The sequence below is a fragment of the Lepidochelys kempii genome, chromosome 2, assembly GCF_965140265.1.
Source record: "Lepidochelys kempii isolate rLepKem1 chromosome 2, rLepKem1.hap2, whole genome shotgun sequence".
Taxonomy (NCBI): domain Eukaryota; kingdom Metazoa; phylum Chordata; order Testudines; family Cheloniidae; genus Lepidochelys; species Lepidochelys kempii.
In genome coordinates this window covers 230,365,702-230,391,022 of record NC_133257.1, presented here as the reverse complement: position 1 = coordinate 230,391,022, position 25,321 = coordinate 230,365,702, and the positions used below count along the sequence as shown (strand labels likewise).

The window sequence follows — 25,321 nt, the reverse complement described above, 5'->3', positions numbered from 1 at the left end:
CCTCCTGAGTCTACTACAGAGGTTTACTCAAAACCAGTATAGATTAAACAAGTGGATTTCTGCGCAGGTGAGACTTGCTAAATTTGCTGACTAGGAACCATATCACCTGCTGCGGTGGGGGTGGGATTTCAGAGTCCAGACAGGCAGCCCACAAGTAAGGAATCTGAACCAGATAGCTGGGACGGGAGATTCTTTTCTGCTTTGAATTGATTTCCTTTTCTTTTTAGTTGCTGATGCTAAAGCCTATGAAGAGACAGAAGATCTGAGACTTGAGACAGAGAGGCCTGTGGTGGGTGCTATGTTTGTTATTTCATTGGGTGAAGAGCCTAAAGTAAACATGGGATGTTGTGAAGACTTTTTGTTAATAAAAACGGTCTATGTATATCTATTACTGAGTGGGAAATCAGACTCTATTACAAAGAAGAGGGAGGAAATGGAAGAATTCAATATAAATTAAAAATTAATTCAGAGTAGATTTACATCTGAAAATGAATGACAATAAAAACTGTACATACATGAGCAACTTGCTAAGGGAAAAAATCACTGGGGTCCTTCAAAAGTAGTTACTAAATAGAGGGAAGAGGTCACTATGAAAGACAAAGGACTTTAAAGAGCATGAAATCCAATAGGCTAAATGATCTTTATAGATCCCCATATAATCAATTTCACACTTACTCTCTGGCAGCCTGGATGGATGATCTCCACTTCCCTAGGAGCTTGTGGTAAAGGTGTTCTTTTGCAGATATAACCAAGTTTCCTTTCACAAAGATTAGCTGCCCAATATCCATCCTGAACATGAGGAGGGAGAGAAAAGAATGTCCAGGACGAGGGATGCATAATCTTTAGAAAACTGCTAATTTCCTCTCTCCTTGCTCATGCTCATTTTTAATCTGTTGCATGAATTGGTTGATAAATATAGATTGCATCAAAAAATGATGTGCCAGATTCATCACAGCGTTACTCCAGTTCTACACTACTGTAACTCCAGTGAAAGGAGCAGAATTGGAGTAATGCAGGCTTGAATGTGTCCCCATGAGTATGACTATGTCACACTTATGAGTAGGAGACTCATTGTCAGCTAGTGAATTTTGTGAGCGAGAAAGTGAAAAACACACTAAAAATAAATCATAATGTCCCACAAAATGTTAGTTAATTAATGTTGATGTTAGATGTTTTTCTTTAATTATTTATTATATTATTTTGTAATGAACTAGATTACCTTTCCTGTGGTGTGTTTTGTAAAAGAGACCTAAGAGCTATCTGCCATTAGATCTTTGAGGAGGAACAATCAACTTAAAATGATTTTTATTTTTATTTATGGTGGTTTTGGGTGTTTTGTTACCTTCCATTTATTTATTTTTAACAAATCTAGCTACATTTCCATACTGCCCTGCATAAATGAGAAATCTGTGAGGACCAAGAAGTAGATGAAGCTGTAGCTTCCCACTCCCCTCTCCCCCAGGAGAGCTAGTCAGGATCAAGCAAGGAGACTAACCAGCACCCTGAGCAAGAGGGAAAGAGGAGAGGATTTGGGGCTGAGTTACAGTTCCTTCCCAGTGTGCATCTACATGGTGCCTTTTACACAGGCTGAATCTAGACGCTCAGTTTAGCCCTAAATGACATGCACAATGTCGTACAGTGAGGTAGTGTCAGAACCAGGATTAAAATAGAGATGCCCTGGTCCGCGCTTAATCCATTAGACCACGGTGCCCACTATGTAAACTACTTAATTTCTCTGTTCTTCAGTAGGTCTGTTCTTTCCTATTTAATGGTGGGAGGGGATTAATATTTACCATCGATGGAAACAAAAAACATCCTAGGCCTAGCTGGTAGTGACACCTAAATTAAGGTTGCCTAATACTTCTCATTATGAGACCCTGCTTTCATTTGCTTATAATTTGCCAAACTTTAACCTTTGGAGATTAAATTTTCCCTGCTGGATGTTTGCCTCAAGCTGAACTTTTCTTTTGAAAGTTTCAACAAAAGCAGTTCAGCCACTTCTCAGAACAGGGTTAGAGAAAATTATGTTGTTTTGCCCATGTTAAAAAATTTCTTATAATAATTTATTCCAACAGCTTCATGCTTTGGAGCAGCAGTGTTGCCAGCCTGAGATGCTCAGTAATCTTGAATGAGGCACTTAAAATTATGAGAGTGGATTAAAAATCATGAGAATTTTTAAAAATAATAAGTATTGGGCTCTTTTTATTGGCCTCTTGGTTTCCATTATGATTCAATGTCTTTGTGTTATCAAGCTTTTCTCTGAAACCAGGAGAGCTAGAATTATAGTTTGCCCCCGGGGGGGGGGGGCTGTTTAAACCAAAGCTGAGATTTTAGTATAACTTTTTAATCTCAGAAACTGGGGCTTTAAGAAAAACACCAAATATAGCAAGACTTGTGATAAAATCACAAGAGTTGGCAACACGGGGGCAGGGACTTGTAAATTGGCAGGGGGGTGCCCTGGTGTCAGGGATGTGCCTTTTGCCATCCCATGAAAGTCCACCAAATTTGGCCAAGTTACAAGCCTCAGAAAACTATTAGGACACACATTCTGAGTACAGACTTGTTAGAATTTGGCAGTTATTTTCTCCAAAGTTCCCATTTGAACTGGGCATGCTCCAGCCAGGGGCTGCAGGGACGGAGTGGAATGGAGAGGGTGAGTAATGGTGTGGGGCAGAGACAAGCTGTGTGGGAGGGATAGATAGGTTGTGGGGCACACAGGAGCAGAGACAGGCTGCAAGGTGGTGGTAGATAGAGGCAGAGACAGGCTATGAGGGGGTACATGCTAGGGCAGGGACTCTCTCAACAAAATTTTTGGTGGCCTCAGAGTGAGGCCACTTTATAATTTTTCCTAAAATACTTAATTCACTTTAGGAAAAACAAATAAATATGCACATATACATGCCCAAATCATTGTAATTTATCTATGTAGGATTTTTTTCTTTTTTGCAGACTCAATAATAAAAATAATATGCAGTTGTCTCTACTCTTTACTGGACCTAAACAGGATAGAAACAGAAATAAGGTGCTTTGAACGTTCTTGTCTTTTTTCTTGTTGTTTCTTTTACTTTTTGGGGTTTTTTTTAAGACTTGTTAGCTATAAGTAAGTCTGCTGTGAAAAGTGATATTTGTATGTTTGTTAATATCACTTTTCACAGCAGACTTACTCAGCCCTGGCAAGCTCAGAGACAAATTAAGCCCTGGATGGGTACAGAGGCAGTGGGGGCATGGGCGATGGGGCATTGGGGGAGCTAGCAGGGACCAGAGGTGAAGAGGAGGTCGAGCTTGAGCCAGACCACCGCACAGCCAGGGAACGGAGCCCAAAGCCCCACACCCAGGGGACAGACCCTGGGGACAGAGCCCAAAGCCCCGTGGCTGGAGCCTGCCACTTGCCATCCCAGGGCAGAAGCCCAACCCTACCGCCCCCAGGAAGGAGGGGACTGACTGACTGACTGCTCCTGCAGCTTGTGTCTCCCCAGAGGCGGGTGGGGCGCAACCACTGCTGGTGGCCACTGGGAGGGGCCACTGCCTTGTCGTCATCCCCCAATCACTGCCCAGGAAGCTGTGGCTGCAAGAAAAGCCCCTGGTGGCTGCATATGGCCATGGTGGCTGTATTTGAGAAACACTGTGCTAGGGGCAGGGGCAAAAGGCTGGGGAAGGAGGTATAGGAAATGAGGGTTTGTAACTACTAGAGAACACTCCTTTCCAGAACCCTCCAGGAATCCAGAGTTTCAACATTCCTCTGCTGTCAGCAAATGGTTGTTCACAGTCAGAGACATACCCCTCCTCTGGCTTGTTCACACAGAGGACAACAACATGCTGCTACTACCAGTTACTTGGTAAGCTCAACTGATTGAGAACCGTGCTCTAGAACTAGAGGTTCCAATCCTGCTTGTAACCCATTTGTGGGGAAAGGGAGGGTCACTAATATTCCACATCATAAAATGTATGTCTTTTCAGTTTTTGGCTTTTTAAAACCTAGGACATTATATGCAAAAAGCAAAACAAAACAAAACAAACAAACAAAAAACCATGTTAAAAGATGTTTAAGGTTGTAAAATCAGTCAGTAGTCCACAGCCGTAAGGAGGTATATACATATCTCAGGTTTACAGAGTGGAAACTCGGAAGTTGAGTCACTTCCCTGTAGTATGGTCTGGTGGATTAGAAAACTGAGTATGCAGTAGCCACTTATAATAATAACAAATAAAGCACCATGAACCTCTAAAACCAAAGGCACCACTTCTTGCTATGAACATAACAAAACAAATTTGGAATTTCTGGGCCGAGTTCTTTAGGAGATATGAAATGCTAAAACACATTATGAAAATATTACTCCTTCCCTTTTGATCTCACACATCTTCTAAATGCCCTGTCTGATTGGCTCCAGACTTATATGAAAACTTACTTTAGACTAAGATCTGGCATATGAAATTTCAGGTGGCTTCACGTGTCTTTGGTAAGGTTATGGAGAATAGAGGCATGTGAATGTTTCAGAATCAGGCTTATAATGAATGGCAATTTGAGCCTGAACCATGTAATGATTGGCATCACTATAAGACATAAATTCTTAACAGTGAAAGTAAATTAACCCTTGGGACAATTTCCCCAGGGTCGTGGTGGATTCTCCATCACTCACATTTTTAAATCAAGATTTGATATTTTTCTAAAAGAGCTGCTCTAGAATTATTTAGGGGAAGTTCTATGGCTTGTGTAATACAGGAGGTCAGACTAGATGATCACAGCTGTCCCTTCTGGCCTTCAAATCTATACAGCTATGAAAAATAATTGGATTATTTTACCTGTCCCTTCATAACAACACAATCTTCTTGTCTGTTTGCATAGTCGGGTTGACCACATAGCCATTTAATATATGTCACAGGAGTCCCATCACTCCATTCAAAATACATTTGAATCTTACGGGCATTCAGTCCAATCCACAGCTCTTCTGTTGGCTCTAACATAAAAGCAGTTGGCATGTTAATGGTGTTTTTACCAGTAACAGTGTACATTTCCAGGTCTGGAATGAGATTTCAGTCATGAATGTTGGGATACAGCACTTAGAGAGTTACATCTTTCGGCTTTAGCGAAAATTCAGGTTGCTCCTTCACATCCCTCTCTGCTGTGAGAGGTAACCTGGCCTATATTTTAACATGGCTAAGTCTTAGACTCATTCCAAAAATCTTGCCTTTAACAAAGGGACATATGCTCTTTGCAAATGGTAGAGGATGGATACAAACAATTTTTGACAAACTGTCTTAATAACTTAAAGCAACAAAGTAAAGACAGGAATATGCTGGTGTGTGCCTGGCTGTCTTCTGTCAACAGTGGCCTTAAAGATGCTGGGACTGAGCAACAGCATCCCTCTTAACAACAGAGGGCTGCCATTGACTGGAAAACTGGAGAGCCAGACCAGCTATCCCTGTGCTGTCCCACAATTCAGCACTGGTTGTGGTGGTTGGCCTGGCACATATTTAATGAAGTTGTATGTACCCTGTTCACCTTTTCTACGTCTCTTCGTCAAAAAAATACATTTTCCTCATTATGGTTCACAAGAAAAAAATATATTTACAAAATGTTGGCAGCCCAAAAACTCTTTGGAGATACCGCTGCATGACTTTCTCCTGCAGATCCATGAAACAAACAGGAGGAGGAACTTGGTGGCTTCTTAGAAAGAGAGGAAGCTGAAATAACTTATGCTGACACCAACCACAATAGCCCATATTTTGTTTGTACAAAGTGGCAGAAGTTGTTTTTTCCTAACTGCTCTTCACCAGGACCCCAATGCAGCAATGCTTTTAAGCACATGCTCAACTTTAAGCATGAGTAGTTCCATCAGTTTTAATGAGACTCCTCCTGTGTTTAAAGTTAAATGCATGCTTAAATGTTGGATTGAGCCCTAGCTGAGAAGACCTTGGTCACTGCAGAACTTGTCAGGCTCCAATGCATGGGACTGGGGTTGGAGACACAAGATTCACACCTCTTATGTACTAAGAAAGCAGGTTGGCACACACAAGCTGGGGTTCAGGGGCTATGGAATGTTTCCTTTCCTACTGTACAACTTTTTTTAATACTTAGATTTTTACTTCATAAGTAAGCAAAAAATATTTTTCTGTGTTTATGTAAGAAACACCCATCAAGTCTGATCTATTCTTTGGCTATAAATGTTAGCAGTACTGTTCAAAACAAAAAGCAGCTAACTGTTCATTATAAATATTGCAGACAAAACAATTGCCTGTAGAAATACTTACTGTAATCAAGTTGAGAAATAATAAAGCTGTTTTCTGCAATATTATGCATACTTGCCAAATTTCCATCTTGTGTCTTACATGAAGTCAAAGCTTCTTTCCATACTTTGGGCTCTCTGTGAATCATGTAACAATGACCTGAGTATGGCAACCACCCATCTGGGCATTTAATAGACCCAAAGTGATCTAAAATGAAAATAAAAATGTTTTAGAGCAATGTAAAAGAGAACAAAGTAAATTAGACTGGCAGTATTTTCTGTTATTGTGCATAAAATACAGGACATCTAGCTGAATATAGGTGGAATTTGAGGTCAGAAATTCAAGAACATTCTAGTAAGAACTGAAATATGACTAATATTAAATATGTTAAACGTGAATATAAATAAAATATGGTTCTTTAGACAAGACAGCGAGTACTTACAAATAAAAATATTAATATGATGAGTTCACAGATTATTTACTCACCAGAAAAGGGGCTAAATTTGTAACAAATGTTATTTGTAAAGCATAATTCTTATCAGCTGTAATAGGAAAGACTCCTGTACGGATAAGGGTGATGGACTAGAATATCTATTGTATGTCTATCTAGGTCCAACTTTTGATCGTACAGAAAATCATTAAAATGGATTTTCGGGAAAGAGGAAAAGACTGAAACTTATTTTAGTAAAATTACATACTAAAAACATTAGTCTGTACATGTGTTAGATGGGTACAACTGCACTTGAAGTGTTAAAAAAATCGTTTATTGTACACCCAGGCGGTGTAGCTATTATCATATTTCAGACATAGCTGGCAGCCTTGCCAATAGTTAAGTTTGATTGGTGCTTCCCGTTACAAGACCCTATTTTCAGTTGCTTTTTGCCTTTGCCAGAATTTAACCATTCAGGATGAAATTTTCCACATTGGTTGTCTGCCTCAGGCTGAATTTTTCTGGAATGTTTCAGCCATGAACAGATCAGTTGTTTCTGAGACTGATGCTAGATGTTAAAATAAAATCTGGTGGCCTTTACTTTGAGGAGTTCTAATGCCTCAGTACTTTGGAGCAGGGATTTGAAACTTGACTAGGGAAAAGCCTTTGTACTAAGGATGTGCCTTTTGCTATCCTCTTAAAAAACTAGCCCTGTGGAAAAAATAGTACATGATCATGTAATTAAAAACTGAAGCATAATGCACATTCACAAGATGGCTCAATTACAGTTGCACAGCCATTCATGGCTATTTAATGATGATTGGTTTACCTCCTGATAGTCATCATCATCATCATTACTACCATCATAATAAAAATAAGAGTATGTGCGTCTGTACGTAGGTGCACCGTTGGCCCAGTTTTTATAGGAGACACCACTTCCATCTGTCCAAAGAAATGATAACTCACTATTTATATCATTCAATCCAATCCATGTATCAGTCATGACTTCCCTTAATTGGTAGAAGAGGAAGGCTGAAAGGAAGCAAACATTTTAAATAAGGGAACCTCGACATGATTTTCTCCAGACAGAAAAAATGAACACATGTCCACAACTGAGGTCATGGTAAAAACATTTCTCTGCAAAATCCCACCTGCTTGAAAGTAAGGGCAGGTCTACACTATCACCTAAGTCAATCTAACTTGCATCATTCAGAGGTGTGAAAAAGACACCCCTCTGAGAGACGCAAGTTACAGCGACCTAAGCGTTGTCCATGCCTGTGTTATGTTGGTGGGAGACACTCTCCCGCTGACATAGCTTCCACCTCTCATGGAGGTGAAATAATTATGCCGACAGGAGAGCAACTTTCCCATCAGCATAGAGCATCTTCACCGGACACTCTACGGTGGCACAGCTGGTGTACACCTACCCTAAATGTCACATTTTATGGCTTGAATATAGTGTTTGGTGGTGAAATCATAAGGAATATACGCTACTCAAACATTAACTTATAAGAAACAAGACATTTTAATTTTAAAAACCAATGCGAAAAGGAAGGTTTTGAGTATGCTGAAATATGCCCCCCCCCACCCCCCCCAAAAAAAATTCCTTACGGTTCATATTGCCAATGAAGGAATAAGATGCACAATGCCTTTGGGTTTTTTTGTTTGAGGTTGTTGTGCAACAGCACTGCAAAAAGACCTGATGACCTTTTATGAGTAATGCAGCATTATTAGAAGAGCTGGTCTAATAATTCATTCTGAATAATTTTCATAACGAATGTATGCCCTTTTTTACAGTTAACAGAATCTTTCACAAACCTATCCCAATTTCTGCATAATTTGTTACTATTCACCAAATGTTTTCAGACTGCTGCCCCTTTTTGACCTGAGTAGCTAGTCAAATTTTGGGGCCCTTGGGAGGTTCCAGTTGGAAGTAGAAATTGATGCAGCCATTGTGATCATAGAATATCAGGGTTGGAAGGGACCTCAGGAAGTCATCTAGTCCAACCCCCTGCTCAAAGCAGGACCAATCCCCAACTAAATCATCCCAGCCAGGGCTTTGTCAAGCCTGACCTTAAAAACTTCTAAGGAAGGAGATTCCACCACCTTCCTAGGTAATGCATTCCAGTGTTTCACCACTCTCCTAGCAAACAGTTTTTCCTAATATCCAACCTAAACCTCCCCCACTGCAACTTGAGACCATTACTCCTCATTCTATCATCTGCTACCACTGAGAACAGTCTAGATCCATCCTCTTTGGAACCCCCTTTCAGGTAGTTGAAAGCAGCTATCAAATCCCCCCTCATTCTTCTCTTCCGCAGACTAAACAATCCCAGTTCCCTCAGCCTCTCCTCATAAGTCATGTGTTCCAGTCCCCTAATCATTTTTGTTGCCTGCCGCTGGACGTTTTCCAATTTTTCCACATCCTTCTTGTAGTGGGGGGCCCACAACTGGACACAGTACTCCAGATGAAGCCTCACCAATGTCGAATAGAGGGGAACGATCACGCCCTTCGATCAGCTGGCATTGCCCCTACTTATACATCCCAAAATGCCATTGGCCTTCTTGGCAACAAGGGCACACTGTTGACTTATATCCAGCTTCTTGTCCACTGTAACCCCTAGGTCCTTTTCTGCAGAACTGCTGCCGAGCCATTCGGTCCCTAGTCTGTAGCGGTGCATGGGATTCTTCCATCTTAAGTTCAGGACTCTGCACTTGTCCTTGTTGAACCTCATCAGATTTCTTTTGGCCCAGTCTTCTAATTTGTCTAGGTCCTTCTGGATCCTATCCCTACCCTCCAGTGTACCTACCTCTCCTCCCAGTTTAGTGTCATCTGCAAACTTGCTGAGGGTGCAATCCACACCATCCTCCAGATCATTAATGAAGATATTGAACAAAACCGGCCCGAGGACCGACCCTTGAGGCACTCCACTTGATACCGACTGCCAACTAGACACGGAGCCATTGATCACTACCCACTGAGCCCGACAATCTAGCCAGCTTTCTATCCACCTTATCGTCCACCTGATCATCTAGTCTAACTTCAGGCAACCTTAATTTTGACATTTCCTAACTTCTGAGGGCCTAATGTAGTTTTTTCTATTACAGCCAATAACTGATGGGATTAGGAAGTGATTTCCTGAGTGAGCGGATTATTCCATAACTGTGGCAGTTCGATACAAGACAGGACACGGCTTTAGGCAAGCAAGCAGGCTGGTCTGCTGAAGGGATTGCCCCTGTCAGCTTTTCCACCTCTTTTATTTCTCTCCCCCCCTGCGCATCACATACCCCAACCGACCGCAAAAGGCATCAACAAAGGAAATAATATGACTTTGATTAATATTCCTATTTACTAGCCTCTATCTACTACAATCTTTATTCTCAGGCCTTGAGCTTCGGCCGAGGAAGCTTCCCACGGCTGATGTCCTTATTTTGACTTCCCAGATGGTCCATGTTTTCATGGTCCATGTCCTTGGACAGAACAGAGCAATGTGTGCATTGCTCCTACACAACAGTCAGGGTGTGCCCTGACTGTTTCCAGGTGCATGAACGCTACATGAACCCTTCATCCCCCCTTTTCTTATTATTTATGCTCGGCCATCTCATGGTAGCCATCAATTTGCTTTTGTAAGTGATTCAACTCCCGGACAGACAAGGATATAACTCGGGGAGCCTACCAGGGCGGATCTCTGCAAAGCCTTAGCAAGGAGGGAATACATTGTATACAGCAGCAGCAAAATATAAGCCCAACAATTACAAACACAGCATAACCGAAAAGTTGTCACAGCCATCCTAGAGAGGGCAGCCATCCTGTAAGCCAATTCCAAAAGCCCTCAAACCCCAGATCTTGGCGTATGTGTGCTGTAAGATTGGCCAATTCGGCCAGTCTAGTTTCTATGGAGTTTCTATGATAATTTAATTATCAGTTAAATTAAAGCAACACGTGCTGAAACGTGGAGCAGCCTAGATGGTGTTTCAGGAGCAGAAAATCAATGGCTGCTCTGTTATCCAAAATTGCATCCCTTAATTCGTGTTGCTCTGTGTTAAGTTGGGCAATTGCCTGGGATGTTGTATTAATTGCCTTTGCCGCAAAGCATGCCAGGTTATTTAAAGTTCTGGCTGTATAAATGGCAAGCGCGGGGACCCCAACAATAGAGGCCGCTAAAGCAGTATACTCAGCACGAATAAAAAGCTCAACATCTGCAATACAATCATTTGAAAGGGGTACACTTCTTCTACTACGTTTTTGACCAGCAAAAGGCAATATAAGTGTCATTCTACTAAGACAGCAAAGGGTGCCATCACTTAAATTTGCAGGAATATAATTAAAGGTGCATGAACCGCAAGTAAAAAAACATCCTGATGGTAGGATGATATGGCCATAATTGTATGAAACATTTACGGCATGGGAACAATTTAAAAAGGGTTGAGAAACTTGCCGACAGCCCAAGGGCACCCTTGTACTAGTGCAGTTAACCACACGTGCACAGGTGACATTGTTGGCCCCGGCTGGGTACGGTGTGTGGAGGGATATGGCCATGTGAGACAAAGTATAATTGGCCGGGCCCCAATTAGCCATACCAGAGTATTGGGAAGAGAGATTTGCGTAAGCAGCGAGCATCGTCTCATTCCCTATTTCTTCAGGGTGATGACATACTGGGATAAGGCATGTACCCAACAATTCTCCACCTGCTACAGAATTAGATAAACAAAAGTGGGTAGCATTTGCTATTGAAGCCAATCTTTCCCATAGGTTATATGTCATTCCGGCTCGTAACGGAGAAAGCGCTCCCGAGCCAACCCCTGCAGGAAATAGCAGGCACAAAAGGCATACAATCAATACAGAATTAGCAGTAATTTGGGCAAGGATTGCCACAAACAAAGTCCCAGGAGTCTCTGGCTGTTGGTTTGCTGCCAGCCGTCGTTGAGCCGCGACGACCAATGCTTTTACTGCTCCCCATGTCACGGGCTGGCTTGGGACACTACGCCTCTTCCGTTTCCGTCCCTTCGTTGTCGACCCGGGAGGCACCGCGCTCTCCTCCAGGGTCAGCTGAAACTCCGGTATGGGGTTCGATAGTCCCTGGTGCCACGCCATGCTGCTTCAGTGCCGGTCGCACACACCGGGCCGGAACCCACAACGGTCCTGTAGGGAGAGACACAGCAGCATATCCCCGACCCCAAGTGATTAGAGGTACTGGGCCCAGCCATTGCGGATCAGGCAGCTGACGGTAATAGACACGTGGTCTTTCCAGCACCTTGGATTTACGAAAATGCCGATCCGCGGGGGTCTGCTGATCTGCGTTTAGTATTAAGTTATTTAAAGTGAACAAAAGGAAATGCAATTGTTGCTGAATGTCCCCTAAGGTTCGGAGACGCAGCTCCCCTTGTTTTAATTGTTTGTCAAGCAAGGTTTTTAGCGTGCGATTTGCACGTTCAACAATGGCTTGGCCCGTGGAGTTATAAGGGATCCCGTGTGTGAGACGGACGTCCCATTGGACACAAAAGGCGGAAAGGGCAGTGGAGCAGTAGGCTGGGGCATTATCTGTTTTTATTTGGCTCGGGCGACCCATAACAGCAAAACAGGCTAGCAGATGGTGAATAACTTTAGGAGTGGCTTCCCCACGCTGTGGGGTCACCCAGAGGAATCCCGAATAGGTATCAATGGAAACATGTAAAAACGAATAGGGGCGGAATTGTGGCACGTGAGTGACATCCATTTGCCACAGCTGATTCGCTGCGGTACCTCTGGGGTTAACGGCATAAGAAAAGGTAGGGGCAGCAGCAGCACAGTGGGGGCAGGAACGAACAATAGAACGTGCATGATCAGCAGGAATGTGAAACTGGCGGGCTAAGACAGAGGCAGACTGATGAAAAAAGGCATGGCTTTCAATGGGGTCAGAAAAAAGAGAATTTACCTCATCACATAATGCGCGATCGGCGCGCGCATTGCCTTCAGTGAGTAGCCCAGGCAGAGGGGTATGACTGCGAATATGAGCAACATATTATATTGCGAATATGAGCAAAATAAGGGAAATTATGAGTGGTGATGAGATACTGTAAAGACAAAAACAGGTGAAGGAGGTCTGCATCGACCTGAGGGGTAATGAGGGCTAGGGGTAAATGATCAATTACTTGATAAACATAATGGGTGTCCACAATCAAATTAAAGGGACAATCAACAAAAAGTTGAAAGGCCAAAACAACAGCAGCCAATTCTGAGCGCTGCGCAGAACGCTGAGGCAGCGTAAAGCGAGAATGCCAATGAGGGGGGTCACCTAATTGATAGGTGACAACACCGCGACGTGGAGAGCCATCAGTAAAAAGAGTGACGGCTGAAACAATGGGTTGAGAGCGACAAAGACGATGGACAACCAGGGGCACCTGTTGGGTAATTACCAATCGGGGATCTTTAGGGGGATTATAAGAGATCTCTCCCATATAATCACAAAGAGCAACCTGCCAGGCCAAGGAGGTGTGGCACAAAGAGTCAAATTCAGTATGGGACATTTTGTTTTTAAATTGCACCCTTTTCTATTCACATATGCAACATTTTGTATTACTGCCTTGCAAAGAAGAACAGGATGTGGGAATGAGTCATATACTGAAGTTTTATCTGTTAGACTGTTCAACATTAGCAAGACAGTGACATTTTGCTAGTGTTGGTTTGTTAAATACTGTGCTGTAGCAAACAATATATTAATGCAGAACTTACATTTTAGTGGGCAAAATCCATATAATTGGTCAGCATCAAAATCTGTGGTTGTACCACACCAGAGCCAGCCATCTGTCCTGCCAGCATCTGTACACTCACTATACCATTTGCTATTAAACTTGAAAGGGAATACGCAGGGTGCCCCATTTGCATTTCCTAGCAATGTAAAGATATCTAAGGAGACAAAATGATAAAGATACAGAAGTGATAATATATTAATGTAAGCAGGGCCTACTGTATATAGCACGTTCTGGAGAATGCCTTCCGAACAGCATCACATTCCAGGTCATCTTGCAAATTTTCGTTCCTCCTTCTCTTGAAAAATTCAGTTCTCAGACTCAATTAGCCTACTCATTTTATAAAACAGTCTTAGCCTTGACAGGAAAACTTTTCTAACTTAACATTTACAAATCACATTTCTACTACAAACTGTGTTTCTACAGAAATTACAGTGCTCACTTTATATTTCTTTTTATTACAAATAGTTGCACTGTAAAAATGATAAACACAAGAAATTGTGTTTTTCAATTCACCTCATACAAGTACCATAGTGCAATCTCTATCATGAAAGCGCAACTTACAAATGTAGTGGAGGGTTTTTTTGTTACATAACTGCGCTCAAAAACAAAACAATGTAAAACTTTAGAGACTACAAGTCCACTCAGTCCTACTTCTTCAGCCAATCGCTAAGGGAAACAAGTTTATTTACATTTATGGGAGATACTGCCACCTGCTTCTTATTTACTACTGGGCGACTCATGGGAGGGACACAGAGGGGAGCACCAATTAAAGGGGGAGTGGAGGCACATGATCTCCCCACATGACCCCTCCCCACCCCCAGCCCGGGGACCCCATGCTCTCCCCATCCCCTCCCCATCCCACATTACCTGGGGGCATGGCTCTGTCTTCCTGCTGCACCAGGAACCGCAGTGGTGAAAGGAAAAGAACGTGAGGCCACACGCTGGCGGCTCCTCCGGCATGGCTGAACCGGTACCACTCCCACTCCCACCCCGAACCCTGTCATCTGTGGGGGCTGTGCAGACCCCAGACAGGAGACAGAGCTGTGTGGAAGGGCTGGAGGCAGTACAGCTGTGCCAGAGGAGCTGCTGCCATGGGGCCACCTGGGGGCCCCACATTCTGCTCCTTTTGCCGCTGCAGTTCCCTGCTGAATATGTACCCCCCCACAGGTGTCTGTGCGGACATCTGAGCCTTCTTTTCCCTTCCAGGCCACCATTCCAGAGGACAGAATTCCATACCGATGACGCTCATTTAAAAGTAATGCGTTAATTAAATTTGTGACTGAACTCCTTGAGGGAGAATTGTATGTCTCCTGCTCTGTGTTTTACCTACATTTTGACATATATTTCATGTTATAGCAGTCTCAGGTGATGACCCAGCATGTTGGTTCATTTTAAGAACACTTTCACTGCAGATTTGACAAAATGCAAAGAAGGTACCAATGTGAGATTTCTAAAGATAGCTACAGCCCTCGACCCAAGATTTAAGAATCTGAAGTGCCTTCCAAAATCTGAGAAGGACGAGGTGTGGAGCATGCTTTCAGAAGTCTTAAAAGAGCAACACTCTGATGCAAAAACTGCAGAACCCAAACCACCAAAAAAGAAAATCAACCTTCTGTTGGTGGCATCTGACTCAGATGATGAAAATCAACATGCGTTGGTCTGCACTGCTTTGGATCGTTATTGAGAATAACCCATCATCAGCATAGTCACATGTCCTCTGGAGTGGTGGTTGAAGCATGAATGGACATATAAATGTTTAGCACATCTAGCATGTATATATCTTGCTACGCCAGCTACAACAGTGCCATGCAAATGCCTGTTCCCACTTTCAGGTAACATTGTAAACAAGAAGCAGGCAGTATTATCTACTGCAAATGTAAACAAACTTGTTTGTCTGAGTGATTGAGTGAACAAGAAGTAGGACTGAGTAGACTTGTAGGCTCTAAAGTTTTCCATCATTTTATTTTTGAATGCAGTTATTTTTCATACATAATTTTACATTTGTAAGTTCAACTTTCATGATAAAGAGATTGCACTACAGTACTTGTATTAGATGAATTAAAAAATACTATTTCTTTTGTTTTTTAAAGTGCAAATATTTGTAATAAAGATAAATATAAAGTGAGCACTGTACACTTTGTATTCTGTGTTGTAACTGAAATCAATATATTTGAAAATGTGGAAAACACAAAAATATTTATATAAATAGTATTCTATTATTGTTTAATAGTGCAATTAATTGCAATTAATTTTTTAATTGCTTGACAGCATACATATATATCTAGAGATAGATAGATAGCTTTATAGATAGATATAGATATGGATATATAAAAAAACTGGAGAAATACATTGAAATTTGAATGAAATATAAATAGTTAATAATATTGACTTTATGTTCAGACTTAAACCACATAAGGAAAAAAAGTGAAGTCAATGAAAATGACTAATTTCTTTACATACCCTCTAAGCCTGAGTGATTGATATTCAATTTTCCAGCTAATCATCAGTTCCTGAGTGACCACGAACACTGAGCAAATACAGGGAAAAGTATACAGCTCAATGGAAAACGTAAAACTAAAATTGAAAATAACCTTCTACTGAGATTGAAAAGATTGTAGTGTCCCAAACAAATATAATTAAAGCACTGAAAAGTATTTTTCCCTAACAAAAAAGAAGTTGATTATAAATGTTAAACTTTCTCAATTATAGAACAGTAAGTCTTACATGTGTACTTGGAAAATTGGTTGAAATTCTAATGAAAAACAGAACAATGAAACATCTGGAAGATCATGATATGATAATGTCTAACTAGCAGGGCTTCTGCAAAGAAACATTGTGTACATTGTGTACATTAATCTCTTAGAATTCTTCGAGCATGTCAATAAATTAGTGGATAAAAGAGAACTAGTTGACATAACTTTTATAGATTTCCAAAATGCCTTCGACAAGAGTTTAATACAGAAACGAACTAATCCTCGGTTATTAGGCAAAATATTGTCATGGACCAAAAACTGGCTAGGAGGTAGAAAGCAAAAAAGTAAGATTAGACAATTTTTATCCTGGCAAAAGGTTAACAGGCCAGTGCCTCAAGGATGCATACTAGGTCCTGTACTGCCTAATATATTTGTTAATGATTTGTGAACAGTGTAGCAAGGTAGCAAAATTTGCAGAGGGCACAAAGTTTTTGAGGTTAGTCAGGACCAGAGAGGACTGTGAGAAACTTTAGAAACACCTAAGAAAGCTAGATGACTGAGCAGCTGTTGTAGCATGCCCTCATCTCTGGAGCTAACTTGTGTCAAAGCTGGCATCACCCTGCATACTCCCTGGCTGGCCAGTGTGCGGCTGCGGGGGTGTGTGCCTGATACAGTTTCCTCTTACGGGCTCTCAGTAAGTTCAGTGAGGCTTTATGGAGTGAACAGTTTCCCTTCCAGGGTGGGGGGGTCTCATTTATTTAATCAAAGGCCAAAAGGCCATGCAGGGAAGTCATCATCTCTAGAGTCTAGCTGGGGAGTGAGAATTAATCTTAGTCTGTCTGCATCATTCAAATCCATCCTTCTTCTCCATCCAAAATCTTGATTTGGGATCCTCTTCTGGAGTCAAGCCTCCTGACACCACCTGAGGAATAGTTCCTTCTTGGGTCACAGGGCCCCTGCAGAGGTCAAACCACTGGAGCTCTTCTCTGGAGCAGCACATAGTTCCCCAGTGATCAGGACCTCCTGCCACTGTATGGGAAGGTCCTTTTGCTGAAACTGGGCCTCCCTAGGCACTTGGCATTCATAGCCCTTCTCTCTCAGAACCTGCTCCCTCCACGAGCACCTTTCCTAAGTCCATCTTTTCTGGTGGGCTCTCCAACCAGCTCTCTGAGAAGCTCCTTCCCTCAGGAAAGTTTCTTCTGTTCTGCTGACCTTCCTGACTGGACCCTCTTAACCCTTTATTACAACCAGGAATTCCTTAGCTATTTAACTGCAGCCCAGCCATCCAGGCAATTAACTACTTACAGGTAGATCTGGGTTGGCTCATGCTCTTTAGTGGAGCTTGTCTTAGGTCAGCTAGGTGCCTGCCCCTCTCAGAAAGTCAGTTACCCTGTGACAGCACCCTGATGGCAAATGAAATTCAATGTACATAAATGCACAAAGTTATCCACATTGGAGGCAACAATGTGACTTGTACACCTCACGGGTGTCTAAATTAACTGTATCAAATCAGGAAAGGGACCTGTGCATCTCTGTAGACAGCTTGGTGACAACCTTGGCTCACTGTGCAGCTGCAATGAAAAAAGCAAACAAGATGCTAGGCTGCATAGGGAATGGGATGGAGAATAAGATGAAAAATATTATAATAACTTTATATAAACGAATGGTGCAGCCTCATCTGGAATACTTTTTGCAGTATTGGTCATCCCCTGTCAAAAAGGATATTGCAAAATTAGACAGAGTACAGAGAAGGGTAATAAGAATGATCAAGCGCCTGGAAAATTATCTTATGAAGAGAGATTGAAATGATTCAGATTGTTTACTATAGAAAGGAGATGAATAAGAAAGAGTACATAAAATAAAGACTGATGTAAAGAAAGTAGATCAGGAACTTCTGTTCTCCCTGTCTCGTACACAAGAACAAGGAGACATTCAATGAAATTAAAAGGTAGGAAATTCAACACTGATAAAAGGAAATACTTCTTTACATAATGGGTAGAAAGACTGTAGAACTTACTGCCACAGAAAGCTACTGAGACCAAGAACCTAGCGAGATTCAAAAAGGAATTGAATGTTTACACAGGTAACAAGAATATCCAGAAACTATAATTAAATACAAGCATTTTGGAAGAGATATTACACATCATGCTTCATGGCTTTAGCCAGTCTCTAACCATTAGAGATCAGAATAAGACCTAATGTGTGGGGCAGATCTCCTTGCATCTGCCTTCTACAGGGTTCTTATGCCTTCCTCTTGAGCATTTGTTGCTAGTCACTGTCAGAGAGACAGTACTGGATTAGATGGACTTTGGGTGTGATCCAGTGTGGTAATTTCTATGCTCCCAACTCTGTTCAGATACTATGGCGAAGAGTGCAAGACTAAAACTAACAAAGAAAACTCCCCCTTATAGCAAGTAGGTGTTGTGACTGAGAAGAGACTGCAACATTGGACCCCAAATAAATAACTTTATAGCAATATGAGGCAAGGTCTCTCAACACTTGCTGCCCATTATTATCAAAAGAAAACTGGGAAGTGCAGGAGCTGTAGGGATGCTGACTCACAAAAGCATCCCTAGCCAACAAAGCACTTAAGCACATGCCTGACTCGTTAAGCAAGTGTCAAAGTCCCACTGAACAAATGGGAGTTAAACATCTGCTCAAGATCTTTCTGGAATAGGGATGTATTTAAACATTTGCTCAAGTGCTTTTCTGATTCAGGACTTTAGAGAGAAAAACATCTGAATTTTTCTCCTGCTCAGTGTATATAGTAACAACTATCACTAGCTACAGCCATTGAAAACCAAACTCCCAGGAGCACTGACTTGTGAGGTAAATGAGGGAACTTGCTGTTTTCACTAATTTCATTTTTTAAAATATTTTTGAGATGGATTTATGTTCTACATATGAACTGGTTTAAAATATAAATTCATCTTTCAATGTCTTCTCTCCATCCAGATTCATAAACAGTGAAAGAATGGGAGAAAATTTCCTTTCGGGCCACCAGACTTGATGGGAGCAGTAAACATAAGCCAGTGAGCAGAATGTAATTTTTCATGCAGAGTAGCTGAATAAACTAACAAGATGATGATGATGATGATTTATTAGTCTCTAAGGTGCCACAAGTACTCCTGTTCTCTTTGTACTTATACACAGTGTAATTTCACATTTCTTTGTCAAAGAAGGCAGGTACAATCACTAAGATATCAATGCAGCAAATCACATGCTTAAGTGTTTTGTTGGATCAGCATCTAATTTCATCTACATGTTGTAGCAGTCATCATTCCCTAAGCGTGACATCTACAGTGTAATCACATAGTTGTCCTTGTGTAATTATTAACACTTACTTGATAGAATTACCTTTCTCAAATTAGCCACCAACTTGGAAGGTCAGTTCACTCAAGGCCCAGTTCTGCAATATATCCATATTCAAAACTGAGTCAAGGATTGTGGGGTCAAATGCTTAAGAGTCCATATGCTCTAATAAATACACAAAGAAATTAGCAAAATAATAAAAGGATTAATTTTCAGACCTTTACCTTCATAGCCCCAGGAGCACAAATCATCTGTGGTTCCATAGATCTTCCATTTGCTCTTTACACTTGCTCCCTTGGATACTATGATATTTTCTTCTTCTCAGTTGCCAGAATGAAAAAATAAATCTTCTCCTTCAAGTGAAAACAGGGTTTCATTTCTGCATCCCCACTGTTGAAGTTCACTTGTCTTGTTGCAAGGATTCAGAGTGATTGCAACCTGGTCTTTCTTTGAAGGCACTCCCAAACATAATTTTAATGCCACACTCAAAAGCTGGTGATCAGAGACCCACTTGAATTTTTGTGACTCATTGTCCTGGTTGCAAATGGCAGTTCTGACTGAGCTAGAACTGTGAGCTTGTACACAATGTTTGTGGTCTTCATTATATATTAAAAATATTCCACTTTCTGAAAAACAACACGAGAAAAAACATTGTTTTGGCCAGAGGGGTTTGTAAGCAGAAGAGTAGATTTTTTTCCTACTGAAGGAAGCATGATTTTTACCACTTAACTATAGGTTCTGTTAAACCTAAGCAGAAAGAAGAAATTTCTTCTGCAGTATGGATAACTGAGGAGAAAGAAATCAGGTGTCACTCATGCATGCAGAGAGAAGCAATCATTCACATACATGCACAGATAAAATGCATAAGACATTTTTCCAAGAAGCCTTTCTAAGATGAACTGTGAGAAATCAAAATAACTTCAAGCAGATGATATCACTGAGTATAGTGTGTTAAAATTGCTTTGTATGTTTATTAACTAGACTAACGTCTGTGGTAATATCTTATACATTTGTACAGCCTGAAACACAACATTGGTAATTTATATATTTTAAATATGATATATAAAAATCAACAACGCCATTTTAGAGACTCAGATTTTAAAGTTTGACAAATCCTAAGACCAAATTTCATTGCACTGATTGTCCATTCATTGGTGTCATTATTGTAAATAATAATAATAATAATAATGCTGTGCAATTTGTTGTATTACTGGCAATCATTTATTTATTATAACAACAAAGTATCTAACCTCCTCTCTGTCATTTACTGTGCTATCCTGGTCTGATTTTACTTTTTTAATAATCTGAAAATCAACCAATTGCCTATTTCAGTTATTTTTTTTTTTGAAAGGTTCCTACAGAGTATTTCTAATTCTCCATACTGAACCTTTCCACCTTCATTTTTCAGAAATATCAATTTCTAGTCAAATCTTTCACGCTGAACCCTACATTCCTTATACATTCAAAACTCATTGTGTCAAATTCCAATGCTACCCTGCTCCACAGAGTAGAACCAGCTGGCATTGTGTGGACATAGAGGTCTGTTCATAACCTGAGGGGACAATGTCTCTGCTCCAGGCATGGCAACACTATATAATGTTCCAGACACATTTCCTTTATTGCAAATCCAATTTTGAGTCTTTGATTCGCCTCTCGTGCATCCTAGTGTCAATCAGAAATAACTCCACTGAAACTAAAGGAATTACACCTGTGTAAAGGAGAGGTGACTTCAATCAGAACTTGTCTCTCTCGCCATAGGGAACATTTGTGAGGCATTTAAGGTTAAGCAGACAAGATGTTGTTTTTCACATCTCGGTTACACAGAGCAGCATCCCTATTCTATTGCTATAAGCCATTCAAATTAATAATTTCAGAAATAAAATATAAAGAATAATCAGACTGCATCAAAGGGCGTTAAAGTGACCCAGGAAAAGCATGAGAAGAGAAGCACTTTCATATCCTCATTTACAACAGATCTAGGACAGGGACTTACCCAGCTGCTGAATAGTTTCATGGATAAGAGAGAGCAAAACCAGGAGTAGTGAGAGAGTCATTGCAACTATTTAATTGCTTTCTTCTGATGTGTCAGTAGTTCCTATCACAAACTAAAAGATCCATATGAAATGAGCTACATAGTAGGGCCTCCTTAGTTCTGAAGGCAGATGGATCAGGGGAAGTTTCTAAATAAGGAAATATCCTGTCACGTGTGGCATTTTGAAACACCAGGAATTCAAAGAGCAAACTTTGATTATGTAAGTGAATCTCTTCCTACGGAGGCTAAAGTCTTCTTCCACAGAAATGCAAGCGGTAAGCAAAGTGGTGTCAGTTCTGTGCAGATTTTCTGGGGACATGTTTGTGTGAAAAAGAGGTCAGATGTTTAGGTTGTCAAGTCTTCCGCTCTCCAGAGAGTAAATGCTGCACCAGCAGTAAAAGCACAATTTGTCCCTTTCCTTCTAGGATAAGCTTTAAAAGTCCTTCTAATACTGAGAATTATGATACCCCAAGTCACAGAAATCCTTCAGAATTTCTGTGATAAATACATGTGGTGTTCCTTTTTCAAGAATTAGAAGTTAGGATCTCTCTTTTCTCGTGCCATAGTTCATCCCCATAAAGACCTATTTAGAGCTACATGGTAAGGTTGGGATGTAGTCTGCATGTTCCCATGTTTCAGAGAAACTGTATTTGGCTGTAAAGTTCAGCTCCAAAATCAGATCCAAATTCAAACTTTCCAAAGATTGAGAAAGTTGAAAACATTTTAAAAATGAGTACAGGGGTTTTTTTAATAGGAGCGTGAATAAGATGAGACTGAAGCCATAGTAAGGCAGCAATACAACTGATTGAAATGATATTTGCAAACATTTATTAGATTAATTGAGCCATTTTTTTCTCGTAATAAATTATGCACAAACCAATCGTATTTTTTTTTTACAATTTGTTCATCGGTCAGAATTGTTCCCTGAATCCTTTTTCCAAACACACATGGGCACGGGAATGGCTCATCATGAATATTGGTCCTAATTTGCAGTTACTTTGTTCTTTTGCATGAGGCTGCAGAGGAAGGGGTGTAGCAAAGGTAACATTCCTTGGGTGAGATTCTGCATTGTGCCTCTAGGAGGGGCAGCACAGAACGCACAGCCCAGGGAGAGTGGGGCCCCTAAGGTGGCTTTAAGCTTTGTACAATTCAGTCTCGGGCTGCTCCAGGGCTGCTGGTGTAACTTTAAAAGCTGTGAGGAGTGCATCTAAGCAGAGTTGCAGGGCCACACTATGAGCCACAGCCCTGCCCAGAATCTCCACAGTGCTGCATGCTGTGGCCTCGCATCTCACATATGAATCACACCCCCAGGTTATCCCCTGACATGTCCCCTACACCAGAGCTTGAGGGGGAGGGGGTCCTCACAGGTCTTCTGAAGTGTCTCCACCAGATGAATCCTTCCCTTATAGAACCGGGGTGTTTGGGCCCCTTTACATCACGTCAACCCTTTTACCTGGCATCCAGGGGCTGGAGCAGGAATAAGGACCTCACCCCCTCTATTCTAGGTGCAGAGCTCTGCAAGTTCCTCAGAGCAGCCTCAGTCTACTTGTAGGCCCTGGGAAGAAGTGAGCTGCAGTAGTGTACGTACCTCTTGCTACAGTCAACATATTTACGATGCAGAGGCCTGGGAAAAGTGGTGGTGAAGAGCCTTTACATCCGCCTGTAGTCTCAGGAGGCTATCTGCACTCATTTTACAGCACCTTTACACTGCCACTCCACTTACTGTATATTTATAGCATTTATGAGCTGCCTTGACTCCACATGCCAATGTTGATACACTGGTAGGTATGACCACCAGAAAACTCTTGTGAAAGAAAGTCACTTAGTGTTTCGGGTGAGAAGTGCTGTAACACGAAATAAAGTCATATGAGCTAAAACACCCATTGCAGATAGCAGGTATTTGTTGGAAAATGCTGAGAGATTAGATTCTAAAGTGAAATTATGACAGCAGAAAAACTCAGAAGTCTCTGCTTTGATTATGAAACAGAGACCTAAATGCAAAAATTAGACATAAGCTATTTGTTTTGACAGCTCAACTTAAATCTCAAAAGGAATGAAAGATCCTTAAGGAGCTCCAGAAAATTAAAAAGGGGAACTGCATAAATTGCTGAATAATATAACTCTATGGAAACTCAAGCAACTATAAACATTAGGCAAGGGAAAGAATATAATTTGAACTCTTCAACTGTGGACAAAATATGTTGATTGAATAAGAACATAAACAAAAATAAGTAAGAACCAGAGCTATGTGAATAACAGATTTTTTTTTTCTTTTTTCTCTTTTTTTTTTGGCAATTCTGCAAAAATTGAAAGAAAAATTCATTTTGCATCAATGGAAAACAACATTTTTCAAAATTCTCAGACAATCAAAATAATAATTTTAGATTGGAACAAAACTTTTTGTTTGAATGGAAATGAAATGTTTTGTTTTGCTTTTTAATGAAATTAAAGGAAATTTTTAAATGAAAAGCTCTTTTGGCTCAAAAATGTAAACACATTTGTTTTGGAAATGTTAAAAGAAAATGTTATTTTTTTTCTGATTTTAAGGGTTTTCTTGGCAAAAACCATTAGTTGAAACCAACATGAATTTGAAAAATATCTTGGACACCGAATCTGCATTTTTCTCCAAAAAAAGTTTCAGTTGAAACGTTTCACCTATCCCTAGTAAGAATCCTGATCAGTATCACCCAGATAACTTAAACCTTTGCTGAGTTTTATAGAACCCTCAGCAAGAAGCTCTCACATTTAAGGGTTTCCCCTAGACCCAACAGTGCAAAACTCATTACGCAAGAATTTATCGGACACTGTTAAAAATCGACCAAACAACACCACTGTAAGCCCCAACTGGAGTTCTGGCAGATATTTTTTTCTAGACAGTCTTGAAATTATTCTCCTCATCATTAACTGGTGCCTCCAGTTTTACTTTATATGAAGGCTTCTTCCGAGAATCATAGGAGACAGTAACGTATATCAATAATTCACAAAACAAGACAAAGATCTCACTCGGTGAACCCCCGCATTAGTCACTTTCACTTAGACCTAAGTTATAAGACTTTTAAAAAATATCCAAATCTTGAGGGTTATTACTAATTTTTAACATAAGTCCTTATTCAGGTGAAATGAGGGCTTGGCTACATGGGGAGGTAGTGGGCAGCAAGCGGGGGCATAAATCTACAGCACACTAGTATGCCGCTCACTAACTGTCGATGTGGATCCTGCTATCATGCATTAAAAGTGATATAGTGTGCTTCGAACTACTCTGGGAGTAGGTCAATGCGCATTGGGGAACTTTTAATGCATGCAGGATAGTAAGGTCCATATGGAGAGTTAATGCATGACACACTAGTATGTTGTAGATTTGCACCCCAGCTTGCTGTACACTAACTCACTGTTTAGACAAGTCCTCCCATTTGACGTAATAATACCTATAATATAAAATATACCCATAATAATACCTAACTCTTTTATAACGATTTTCATAGGTGAATCTCACAGCACCTTACAAAAGAGGTCACTATCACTATTTTACAGATGAGGAAACTGAGGCACAGAGACTTGCTTAAGGTCACCTAAGAGACCAGCATCAGAGCCAGGAATAGAACCTTGGCCTTCTGAGTTCCAGATTAGTGCACTATCCACTTGGCTACACAACTTCCTCTATTGTATGTTGTATACTGGGACAAGACAGACTTTATTCCAGGGAGACATGCAGAGGTAATGGTGGGAGGGTTCTGAATGTAACATCAAACAGATTCTCCCTGGAGCAGCAATGCTTTTACGGACCAATCCAATATCTAATGAAGTCAGTGGGAGTATTTCCACTGATTTCAATGGGCATTGGACTGGGGAAAAGGCTTTGGAGGTTGAGATGGCTGTACCTTTTTGAAATTGTGGAGATCA

The 25,321-nt window shown here is 41.0% G+C and overlaps 1 protein-coding gene across 1 annotated transcript in view; it reads right to left on the bottom strand.

Moving 5' to 3' along the window:
- Positions 1–21,443, bottom strand: part of LOC140906176 (macrophage mannose receptor 1-like) — a 56,789-nt gene extending 35,346 nt beyond the window's left edge. Inside the window, 7 exon segments of the mRNA XM_073329674.1 lie at positions 676–789; positions 4,798–4,952; positions 6,247–6,429; positions 7,439–7,594; positions 13,365–13,538; positions 19,614–20,015; positions 21,383–21,443. Coding sequence (XP_073185775.1) covers positions 676–789; positions 4,798–4,952; positions 6,247–6,429; positions 7,439–7,594; positions 13,365–13,538; positions 19,614–20,015; positions 21,383–21,443 — 1,245 coding nt within the window.
- Between the last annotated feature and the right edge of the window lie 3,878 nt (positions 21,444–25,321).